Source organism: Heptranchias perlo, unplaced genomic scaffold (genome assembly GCF_035084215.1).
Source record: "Heptranchias perlo isolate sHepPer1 unplaced genomic scaffold, sHepPer1.hap1 HAP1_SCAFFOLD_1344, whole genome shotgun sequence".
Lineage (NCBI taxonomy): Eukaryota > Metazoa > Chordata > Chondrichthyes > Hexanchiformes > Hexanchidae > Heptranchias > Heptranchias perlo.
The window spans coordinates 22196-34553 of NW_027138585.1; the positions used below are offsets into that span (position 1 = coordinate 22196).

Sequence of the window (12358 nt, forward strand, 5' to 3'; positions counted from 1 at the left end):
CCCCCTCTCCCTCTCTCTTCCCCCCTCCCTCTTCCCCCCCTCCCTCTTCCCCCCCTATCTCTCCCTCTCTTCCCCCCCTCTCCCTCTCTCTTCCCCCCTCCCTCTTCCCCCCCTCCCTCTTCCCCCCCTATCTCTCCCTCTCTTCCCCCCCTCTCCCTCTCTCTTCCCCCCTCCCTCTCTCTCTCTTCCCCCCTCTCCCCCTCTCTTTCCCCTCTCTTTCCCCCCCTCCCTCTGCCCAGCGTCTCCCATCGCTCCCCACCCCACCCCTGTCCATTCAGGTATCTGTTCTCTCCTCTGTCCCTCCCTCTCTCTTCTGTGTCCTCCCCCCTCCCTCTCTCTCTCCCTCTCCCTCTCTTCCCCCCCTCTCCCTCTCTCTCTCTCTTCCCCCCTCCCTCTCTCTCTCTTTCCCCCCTCTCCCTCTTTCCCCCCTCTCTCTCCTCCCTCTCTCTCCCCCCCACCTCCCTCTCTTCCCCCCTCTCCCCCTCTCTTTCCCCTCTCTCTTCCCCCCCTATCTCTCCCTCTCTCTCTCTCTCTCCCTCTCCCTCTCTCTCCCCCCCTCCCTCTCTCTCTCTTCCCCCCTCTCCCCCTCTCTTTCCTCTCCCTCTTTCCCCCCTCTCTTTCCCCTCTCTCTCCCCCCCACCTCCCTCTCTCTCCCCCCCTCCCCCTGTCGATTTATCCTTTACTTGTTGAAGGTGTTTGGGTTTTTGTTCGAGGGGAGCAGGAGGTTGTGAAGCCTCGGAGGGAGAGATGAACCAATTCTGGGCCACGTGACAGTGGTGCAGGATCTGCAGTAAAGTATTTTTCAATAACCTATTTTCATTCTGGAAAATATTTAAAATAAAATAGATTTTTATGATGTTTTCTCATCCAGATTCCAATGTGTGATTGCTTTTATTTTTAAGGTGTGTGGGGTGCGGGTGATGGGGGCCCGGGGCCTCTCCCTGCTCGGGGATCGGGGGCCTCTTCCTGCTCGGGGATCGGGCCCGGGGGCCTCTCCCTGCTCGGGGGCCTCTCCCTGCTCCGTGTGAGGGGGCCCGGATCAGGCCGGGGGCCGGGCCCCGGGGGCCTCTCCCTGCTCCGTGTGAGGAGGCCAGGGATCGGGCCCGGGGCCTCTCCCTGCTCGGGGGCCTCTCCCTGCTCCGTGTGAGGAGGCCAGGGATCGGGCCTGGGGCCTCTCCCTGCTCGGGGGCCCGGGGGCCTCTCCCTGCTCGGGGATCGGGCCCCGGGGGCCTCTCCCTGCTCGGGGATCGGGCCCCGGGGGCCTCTCCCTGCTCGGGGATCGGGCCCGGGGGCCTCTCCCTGCTCGGGGGCCTCTCCCTGCTCCGTGTGAGGGGGCCCGGATCAGGCCGGGGGCCGGGCCCCGGGGGCCTCTCCCTGCTCCGTGTGAGGAGGCCAGGGATCGGGCCCGGGGCCTCTCCCTGCTCGGGGGCCCGGGGGCCTCTCCCTGCTCGGGGATCGGGCCCGGGGGCCTCTCCTTGCTCCGTGTGGGGGGGCCCGGATCAGGCCGGGGATCGGGCCCGGGGGCCTCTCCCTGCTCGGGGATCGGGCCCCGGGGGCCTCTCCCTGCTCCGTGTGAGGAGGCCGGGGATCGGGCCCGGGGGCCTCTCCCTGCTCGGGGATCGGGGGCCTCTCCCTGCTCTCCGTGAGGGGCCGAGTCCCCCACAAGCCTGGGGACAGGGAGAGACAATCACTGTGTTTTAGGAAGCAACTAATTTATTAACAGGAATCGGTACATTGGTTTTCAATTTTTACAGTGGATTTCGACTGGAATGAAAAGGTACTTCAGGAGAATTAATTAACGGGTCAATCAATCAATCAATTGATCATTCGATCGATCGCTCAATTGATTAATTCGATCGATCGCTCAATTGATTAATTCGATTTTGGGATATCGGTGTTACAGTAGACGTGACTCCCGCCCTCTCGGAGACGGGGGGGGGGGGGGGGGCGCGGGTGGAGAGACCTCCTGCCCCGTCCCGCCCCCGGGGGGGGGGGTTCACCGTGCGTTCCCCGAGCGCGGCCCGCGGCTGAGGTGGGGGTGGAACTGCGAGTTGTACCGCCGTTTCCTGTCGTCCGCCTCCGTCTCCCCCCGGGCTCCCTCCCTCTCCCCCTCCCCCTCCCCGGCCAGCAGGAGCTCGGCCCGCGCCCTCTCCGCCTGCTCCCTCCTCAGGCGCTCGGCCCGCAGGCGCTCGGCGGTCGGCGGCTCTCCCCGGCCCCCCGGCCCCCCGCCGCTGGCCCGCCTCCGCTGGGGCCTGCCCGCTCTCCGGAGGAACTGGTTCATGGCCAGCAGTGGGTCCATCTGCCTCTTCAGCCTGGCGTCCTTCTCCCCGCCGGCGTCTGCCTTGGACCCGGGCGCCTCCTGGTACCAGGGCTTGCTGGTCTGGGCCTCGGCCGAGCTCTGGCCCAGGTAGGTGAGCAGGCCGATTGCCCTCTCCTGCTTCTCCTGGGCGGGAGGTGGAGAGAAAGGACGGTTAGAGCAAAAGGGCAATGGTGGTCATCTTTCAGCAGCAATCGCACGCCCCCTCTCCGCTCGCTGGGGGACGGGTCCCCCACTGGGCACTGACCCCCCCTCCTCCTCGCTGGGGGACGGGTCCCCCACTGGGCACTGACCCCCCTCCTCCTGGCTGGGGGACGGGTCCCCCACTGGGCACTGACCCCCCTCCTCCTCACTGGGGGACGGGTCCCCCACGGGGCACTGACCCCCTCCTCGCTGGGGGACGGGTCCCTCACGGGCACTGACCCCCCTCCTCCTCGCTGGGGGACGGGTCCCCCACGGGGCACTGACCCTCTCGCAGACACACACACACACACACACACACACAGTCACTTTGCAGCAGGCATCACCAGGTCGGACTCCGGAGCAGTAACCGGAGCTGAATTCCACACTGGGACGGAGCTGACCGTTTTCCCACGATTGCTCACCTTCTCCTGCCGCTTCTCGGCCTCGTACTCCTTGCTCCCGATCTTCTGCCTCTTTCCCCCCTCCAGGTCCCTGAAGAGGTTGAGGTTCTGCGAGGCTCCGTCAGAGGGGGTCGGCGCGAGGGACTCCCTCCCGCTCTCCGGCAGAGACTGACGGGATTTACGCCGCAGAAAGTCTGTCCGAGCCTGTAATTATAAACACCTTCATCGGCATCCGTCTCCCTCTACACTGTCCCGTCAAACACTCCCAGGGCAGGTACAGGGTTAGATACAGAGTAAAGCTCCCTCTACACTGTCCCGTCAAACACTCCCAGGGTCAGGTACAGGGTTAGATACAGAGTAAAGCTCCCTCTACACTGTCCCGTCAAACACTCCCAGGGCAGGTACAGCACGGGTTCGATACAGAGTAAAGCTCCCTCTACACTGTCCCATCAAACACTCCCATGGCAGGTACAGGGTTAGATACAGAGTAAAGCTCCCTCTACACTGTCCCATCAAACACTCCCAGGGCAGGTACAGGGTTAGATACAGAGTAAAGCTCACTCTACACTGTCCCGTCAAACACTCCCAGGGCAGGTACAGGGTTAGATACAGAGTAAAGCTCCCTCTACACTGTCCCATCAAACACTCCCAGGGTCAGGTACAGGGTTAGATACAGAGTAAAGCTCCCTCTACACTGTCCCATCAAACACTCCCAGGGCAGGTACAGGGTTAGATACAGAGTAAAGCTCCCTCCACACTGTCCCATCAAACACTCCCAGGGCAGGTACAGGGTTAGATACAGAGTAAAGCTCCCTCTGCACTGTCCCATCAAACACTCCCAGGGCAGGTACAGGGTTAGATACAGAGTAAAGCTCCCTCCACACTGTCCCATCAAACACTCCCAGGGCAGGTACAAGATTAGATACAGAGTAAAGCTCCCTCTACACTGTCCCATCAAACACTCCCAGGGCAGGTACAGGGTTAGATACAGAGTAAAGCTCCCTCTACACTGTCCCATCAAACACTCCCAGGGCAGGTACAGGGTTAGATACAGAGTAAAGCACCCTCCACACTGTCCCATCAAACACTCCCAGGGCAGGTACAGGGTTAGATACAGAGTAAAGCTCCCTCCACACTGTCCCATCAAACACTCCCAGGGCAGGTACAGGGTTAGATACAGAGTAAAGCTCCCTCTACACTGTCCCATCAAACACTCCCAGGGCAGGTACAGGGTGAGATACAGAGTAAAGCTCCCTCTACACTGTCCCATCAAACACTCCCAGGGCAGGTACAGGGTTAGATACAGAGTAAAGCTCCCTCTACGCTGTCCCATCAAACACTCCCAGGGCAGGTACAGGGTTAGATACAGAGTAAAGCTCCCTCTACACTGTCCCATCAAACACTCCCAGGGCAGGTACAGGGTTAGATACAGAGTAAAGCTCCCTCTACACTGTCCCATCAAACACTCCCAGGGCAGGTACAGGGTTAGATACAGAGTAAAGCTCCCTCTACACTGTCCCATCAAACACTCACAGGGTCAGGTACAGGGTTAGATACAGAGTAAAGCTCCCTCTACACTGTCCCATCAAACACTCCCAGGGCAGGTACAGGGTTAGATACAGAGTAAAGCTCCCTCTGCACTGTCCCATCAAACACTCCCAGGGTCAGGTACAGGGTTAGATACAGAGTAAAGCTCCCTCTACACTGTCCCATCAAACACTCCCAGGGCAGGTACAGGGTTAGATACAGAGTAAAGCTCCCTCTGCACTGTCCCATCAAACACTCCCAGGGTCAGGTACAGGGTTAGATACAGAGTAAAGCTCCCTCCACACTGTCCCATCAAACACTCCCAGGGCAGGTACAGGGTGAGATACAGAGTAAAGCTCCCTCTACACTGTCCCATCAAACACTCCCAGGGCAGGTACAGGGTTAGATACAGAGTAAAGCTCCCTCCACACTGTCCCATCAAACACTCCCAGGGCAGGTACAGGGTTAGATACAGAGTAAAGCTCCCTCTACACTGTCCCGTCAAACACTCCCAGGGCAGGTACAGGGTTAGATACAGAGTAAAGCTCCCTCTACACTGTCCCATCAAACACTCCCAGGGCAGGTACAGGGTTAGATACAGAGTAAAGCTCCCTCTACACTGTCCCGTCAAACACTCCCAGGGCAGGTACAGGGTTAGATACAGAGTAAAGCTCCCTCCACACTGTCCCATCAAACACTCCCAGGGCAGGTACAGCAGGGGTTAGATGGGTGATCCTCCCAGTGATTCCTCCCGACCGGTGGCGGCGCTGTGGGTGATTGTGAGTCCTCCCAGTGACTCCTCCAGGCCAGTGGAAGCGCTGTGGGTGAGACCCAGTCACTCCTCCCAACGGGTGGCGGCGCTGTGGGTGAGACCCAGTGAGTCCTCCCAGTCACTCCTCCAGGCCAGTGGCGGCGCTGTGGGTGAGACCCAGCGAGTCCTCCCAGTCACTCCTCCAGGCCGGTGGCGGCGCTGTGGGTGAGACCCAGCGAGTCCTCCCAGTCACTCCTCCAGGCCAGTGGCGGCGCTGTGGGTGAGACCCAGTGAGTCCTCCCAGTCACTCCTCCAGGCCGGTGGCGGCGCTGTGGGTGAGACCCAGTGAGTCCTCCCAGTCACTCCTCCAGGCCGGTGGCGGCGCTGTGTGTGAGTCCTCCCAGTCACTCCTCCAGGCCGGTGGCGGCGCTGTGGGTGAGACCCAGCGAGTCCTCCCAGTCACTCCTCCAGGCCGGTGGCGGCGCTGTGGGTGAGACCCAGTGAGTCCTCCCAGTCACTCCTCCAGGCCGGTGGCGGCGCTGTGGGTGAGACCCAGTGACTCCTCCAGGCCGGTGGCGGCGCTGTGGGTGAGACCCAGCGAGTCCTCCCAGTCACTCCTCCCGGCCGGCGGGGTGCGCTGTGGTCGGCTGGCGCCTGCGCGGAACGCCGGTCCTCCCAGCTGGTCCTCCCAGTTCTCCGCCGCTTCACCTCTTGCTCGGCCAGCGCCACCCTCCGCCGGACCTCCCGCTCCTCGGTGGCCGCCTGCTGCTCGTCCCGGCGGACCCGCGCCACATTGTCCTTGTTGCGGACGTGCCAGCTCTTCTTGGGTAAAATGTTCATCGCTCCGAAAAAACGGACCCGCCGCCGCCGCCGGAATCCTCCCGCAGCAAATGGCGGCCGTTGGACTCGTCCCGCCCCCCTCCGCTGCCCGATCGGCCAATGGAAGCAGCCCCTTGGTCCCCGCCGCCTGGCTCGCTATTGGCCGCCGCCGCTGTCAATCAGGTGGCGGTCCGCGCAGTCGCAGCGCCACCTGTGTCTCGGAGGACTCAACCGGAGGACTCCTGACTGAAGGCCAGCTTTGCAGCGCCACCTGTCTCTTGGAGGACTGCATTGGAGGACTCGTCACTAAAGGCCAGCCTGCAGCGCCACCTGTGTCTCGGAGGACTCGTCACGGGAGGCCAGCCTGCTGCGCCACCTGTGTCTCGGAGGACTCAACCGGAGGACTCCTTACTGAAGGCCAGCCTGCAGCGCCACCTGTCTCTTGGAGGACTGCATTGGAGGACTCGTCACGGGAGGCCAGCCTGCAGCGCCACCTGTGTCTCGGAGGACTCAACCGGAGGACTCCTTACTGAAGGCCAGCCTGCAGCGCCACCTGTCTCTTGGAGGACTGCATTGGAGGACTCGTCACTAAAGGCCAGCCTGCAGCGCCACCTGTGTCTCGGAGGACTCGTCACGGGAGGCCAGCTTGCAGCGCCACCTGTGTCTCGGAGGACTCAACCGGAGGACTCCTTACTGAAGTCCAGCCTGCAGCGCCGCCTCTGGCTGGGAGGTCTCCTTCGGAGGACTATTCCCTAAAGAGCAAGCTGCAGCGCCACCTCTGGCTCGGAGGAGTCCTTTGTAGGACTCGTCACTGAAGGCCAGCCTGCAGCGCCACCACTCTCTTGGAGGACTCGTCACTAAAGGCCTGCCTGCAGCGCCACCTGTCTCTCGGAGGACTCCTTTGGAGGACTATTCCCTAAATAGCAAGCTGCAGCGCCGCCTCTGTCTCGGAGGACTCCTTCGGTGGACTCGTCACTAAAGGCCAGCCTGCAGCGCCACCTGTCTCTCGGAGGACTCCTTTGGAGGACTATTCCCTAAATAGCAAGCTGCAGCGCCGCCTCTGGCTCGGAGGACTCATCACTGGAGGCCAGACTGCATCGCCACCTGTGGCGCGGAGGACTCCACCGGAGGACTCGTCACTGGAGGCCAGCCTGTAGCGCCACCTCTCGCTCGGAGGACTTCATCGGAGGACTCGTCACTGGAGGACAGCCTGTAGCGCCACCTCTTGCTCGGAGGACTTCATCGGAGGACTCGTCACTGGAGGCCAGCCTGTAGCGCCACCTCTCGCTCGGAGGACTTCATCGGAGGACTCGTCACTGGAGGCCAGCCTGTAGCGCCACCTCTCGCTCGGAGGACTCCACCGGAGGACTCGTCACTGGAGGCCAGCCTGTAGCGCCACCTCTCGCTCGGAGGACTCCTTCGGAGGACTCGTCACTAAAGGGCCAGCATGCAGCGTCACCTCTGGCTTGTTACCCCCCCCCACTTCATTGCCCCAGTTTGAACCGAAACTGAGGGATCGGGATTTCATGTTGCTTAAGGAGTAGGCCATTCGGCCCCTCGAGCCTGCTCCCCCATTCAATCAGATCATGGCTGATCTTCGACCTCAACTCCACTTTCCCGCCCGATCCCCACGTCCCTCGATTCCCCCGAGAGTCCAAAAATCCATCGATCTCAGTCTTGAATATCCTCAACGACTGAGCGTCCACAGCCCTCTGGGGGAGAGAATTCCAAAGATTCACCACCCTCTGAGTGAAGAAATTCCTCCTCATCTCAGTCTTGAATGTCCGACCCCTTATCCTGAGACTATGCCCCCTCGTTCTAGACTCTCCAGCCAGGGGGGAAACATCCTCTCAGCATCTACCCTGTTAAACCCCCTCAGAATCTGATATGTTTCAATGAGATCACCTCTCATTTTCCTAAACTCCAGAGAGTATCGGCCCATTCTACTCAATCTCTCCTCACAGGACAACCCTCTCATCCCAGGAATCAATCTAGTGAACCTTCGTTGCACTCCCTCTAAGGCAAGTATATCCTTCCTGAGATAAGGAGACCAAAACTGTACGCAGTACTCCAGGTGAGGTCTCACCAAAGCCCTGTACAATTGCAGCAAGACTTCCTTACTCTTGTACTCCAACCCCCTACAATAAAGGCCAACATGCCATTTGCCTTCCTAATTCCTTGCTGTACCTGCGTGTAAACTTTCTGTGTTTCGTGCACAAGGACACCCAAATCCTTCCCACACCAACGTCCCAAACTGCCTTCACACACAGCCAATCATGTCACAGTCCCCATGTGGGCCCAAGGCAGCGGCCGTCTTGTGCACAGCAAGATCCCGCAGTGACGAGACCGGGGACCCGGTTGAATCGGTCGTTTGAGGGAGGGGAGTGTTGGCTCCAGGTCACCGGGGAGCACTCCCGTCTCCCCTTCTTACACGAGCGGCGGTGGGTTCCTGAACACCCACCCCCGAACGGGGAGACGGGGCCTCGGTTTAACATCTCAGGAGGGGTTGGATTGCAGAGCTGACAACTTCAAAAAAAACCCCGAGATAATTAAACTTTTATTGAACAGCAATTTGTGCAGAGAAGGAAATAAGAGCTCGAATTTGCTCAGACTCGCAGTGTATTTGAGATAAAGTGACTCCTTCCAACGCAGTATAACAGAGAGGGTCTATCAGAGTGTTACAGTGAGGGGTGTGGGATATATCAGAGTGTTACAGTGAGGGGTGTGGGATATATCAGAGTGTTACAGTGAGGGGTGTGGGGTATATCAGAGTGTTACAGTGAGGGGTGTGGGGTATATCAGAGTGTTACAGTGAGGGGTGTGGGATATATCAGAGTGTTACAGTGAGGGGTGTGGGGTATATCAGAGTGTTACAGTGAGGGGTGTGGGATATATCAGAGTGTTACAGTGAGGGGTGTGGGATATATCAGAGTGTTACAGTGAGGGGTGTGGGATATATCAGAGTGTTACAGTGAGGGGTGTGGGATATATCAGTGTTACAGTGAGGGGTGTGGGATATATCAGAGTGTTACAGTGAGGGGTGTGGGATATATCAGAGTGTTACAGTGAGGGGTGTGGGGTATATCAGAGTGTTACAGTGAGGGGTGTGGGATATATCAGTGTTACAGTGAGGGGTGTGGGATATATCAGAGTGTTACAGTGAGGGGTGTGGGATATATCAGAGTGTTACAGTGAGGGGTGTGGGATATATCAGAGTGTTACAGTGAGGGGTGTGGGATATATCAGAGTGTTACAGTGAGGGGTGTGGGATATATCAGAGTGTTAGAGTGAGGGGTGTGGGGTATATCAGAGTGTTACAGTGAGGGGTGTGGGGTATATCAGAGTGTTACAGTGAGGGGGTGTGGGATATATCAGAGTGTTACAGTGAGGGGTGTGGGGTATATCAGTGTTACAGTGAGGGGTGTGGGATATATCAGAGTGTTACAGTGAGGGGTGTGGGGTATATCAGAGTGTTACAGTGAGGGGTGTGGGATATATCAGAGTGTTACAGTGAGGGGTGTGGGGTATATCAGTGTTACAGTGAGGGGTGTGGGATATATCAGAGTGTTACAGTGAGGGGTGTGGGGTATATCAGAGTGTTACAGTGAGGGGTGTGGGGTATATCAGAGTGTTACAGTGAGGGGTGTGGGATATATCAGAGTGTTACAGTGAGGGGTGTGGGATATATCAGAGTGTTACAGTGAGGGGTGTGGGATATATCAGAGTGTTACAGTGAGGGGGTGTGGGTATATCAGAGTGTTACAGTGAGGGGTGTGGGATATATCAGAGTGTTACAGTGAGGGGGTGTGGGGTATATCAGAGTGTTACAGTGAGGGGTGTGGGATATATCAGAGTGTTACAGTGAGGGGTGTGGGGTATATCAGAGTGTTACAGTGAGGGGTGTGGGATATATCAGAGTGTTACAGTGAGGGGGTGTGAGGTATATCAGAGTGTTACAGTGAGGGGTGTGGGGTATATCAGAGTGTTACAGTGAGGGGTGTGGGATATATCAGAGTGTTACAGTGAGGGGTGTGGGATATATCAGAGTGTTACAGTGAGGGGTGTGGGGTATATCAGAGTGTTACAGTGAGGGGTGTGGGATATATCAGAGTGTTACAGTGAGGGGTGTGGGGTATATCAGAGTGTTACAGTGAGGGGTGTGGGATATATCAGAGTGTTACAGTGAGGGGTGTGGGATATATCAGAGTGTTACAGTGAGGGGTGTGGGATATATCAGAGTGTTACAGTGAGGGGTGTGGGGTATATCAGAGTGTTACAGTGAGGGGTGTGGGTATATCAGAGTGTTACAGTGAGGGGTGTGGGGTATATCAGAGTGTTACAGTGAGGGTGTGGGGTATATCAGTGTTACAGTGAGGGGTGTGGGATATATCAGAGTGTTACAGTGAGGGGTGTGGGATATATCAGAGTGTTACAGTGAGGGGTGTGGGGTATATCAGAGTGTTACAGTGAGGGGTGTGGGATATATCAGAGTGTTACAGTGAGGGGTGTGGGGTATATCAGAGTGTTACAGTGAGGGGTGTGGGATATATCAGAGTGTTACAGTGAGGGGTGTGGGGTATATCAGAGTGTTACAGTGCGGGGTGTGGGGTATATCAGAGTGTTACAGTGAGGGGTGTGGGATATATCATAGTGTTACAGTGAGGGGTGTGGGGTATATCAGAGTGTTACAGTGAGGGGTGTGGGGTATATCAGTGTTACAGTGAGGGGTGTGGGGTATATCAGAGTGTTACAGTGAGGGGTGTGGGTTATATCAGAGTGTTACAGTGAGGGGTGTGGGATATATCAGAGTGTTACAGTGCGGGGTGTGGGGTATATCAGAGTGTTACAGTGAGGGGTGTGGGATATATCAGAGTGTTACAGTGAGGGGTGTGGGGTATATCAGAGTGTTACAGTGAGGGGTGTGGGGTATATCAGAGTGTTACAGTGAGGGGTGTGGGATATATCAGAGTGTTACAGTGAGGGGTGTGGGATATATCAGAGTGTTACAGTGAGGGGTGTGGGATATATCAGAGTGTTACAGTGAGGGGTGTGGGGTATATCAGAGTGTTACAGTGAGGGGTGTGGATATATCAGAGTGTTACAGTGAGGGGTGTGGGGTATATCAGAGTGTTACAGTGAGGGGTGTGGGTATATCAGAGTGTTACAGTGAGGATGTGTGGGGTATATCAGAGTGTTACAGTGAGGGGTGTGGGATATATCATAGTGTTACAGTGAGGGGTGTGGGGTATATCAGAGTGTTACAGTGAGGGGTGTGGGGTATATCAGTGTTACAGTGAGGGGTGTGGGGTATATCAGAGTGTTACAGTGAGGGTGTGGGTATATCAGAGTGTTACAGTGAGGGGGTGTGGGATATATCAGAGTGTTACAGTGAGGGGTGTGGGATATATCAGAGTGTTACAGTGAGGGGTGTGGGGTATATCAGAGTGTTACAGTGAGGGGTGTGGGATATATCAGAGTGTTACAGTGAGGGGTGTGGGTATATCAGAGTGTTACAGTGCGGGGTGTGGGGTATATCAGAGTGTTACAGTGAGGGGTGTGGGATATATCATAGTGTTACAGTGAGGGGTGTGGGGTATATCAGAGTGTTACAGTGAGGGGTGTGGGGTATATCAGTGTTACAGTGAGGGGTGTGGGGTATATCAGAGTGTTACAGTGAGGGTGTGGGTATATCAGAGTGTTACAGTGAGGGGGTGTGGGATATATCAGAGTGTTACAGTGAGGGGTGTGGGGTATATCAGAGTGTTACAGTGAGGGGTGTGGGATATATCAGAGTGTTACAGTGAGGGGTGTGGGGTATATCAGTGTGTTACAGTGAGGGGTGTGGGATATATCAGAGTGTTACAGTGAGGGGTGTGGGATATATCAGAGTGTTGCAGTGAGGGGTGTGGGATATATCAGAGTGTTACAGTGAGGGGTGTGGGATATATCAGAGTGTTACAGTGAGGGGTGTGGGATATATCAGAGTGTTACAGTGAGGGGTGTGGGATATATCAGAGTGTTACAGTGAGGGGTGTGGGATATATCAGAGTGTTACAGTGAGGGGTGTGGGGTATATCAGAGTGTTACAGTGAGGGGTGTGGGATATATCAGAGTGTTACAGTGAGGGGTGTGGGATATATCAGAGTGTGACAGTGAGGGGTGTGGGGTATATCAGAGTGTTACAGTGAGGGGTGTGGGATATATCAGAGTGTTACAGTGAGGGGTGTGGGATATATCAGAGTGTTACAGTGAGGGGTGTGGGATATATCAGAGTGTTACAGTGAGGGGTGTGGGATATATCAGAGTGTTACAGTGAGGGGTGTGGGATATATCAGAGTGTTACAGTGAGGGGTGTGGGAT

The 12358-nt window shown here is 56.9% G+C and overlaps 1 protein-coding gene across 1 annotated transcript; it reads right to left on the minus strand.

The window, feature by feature from the left end:
• Positions 1-1695: 1695 nt before the first annotated feature.
• LOC137308634 (leukocyte receptor cluster member 1-like) lies at positions 1696-6108 on the minus strand. Its single transcript, XM_067977238.1, has 3 exons — positions 5888-6108; positions 2923-3105; positions 1696-2443 (listed from the first exon to the last, which is right to left on the minus strand). Exons 1-3 carry the CDS (start codon positions 6017-6019, stop codon positions 1997-1999), a joined length of 762 nt encoding a protein of 253 aa, XP_067833339.1. The 5' UTR covers positions 6020-6108; the 3' UTR covers positions 1696-1996.
• Between the last annotated feature and the right edge of the window lie 6250 nt (positions 6109-12358).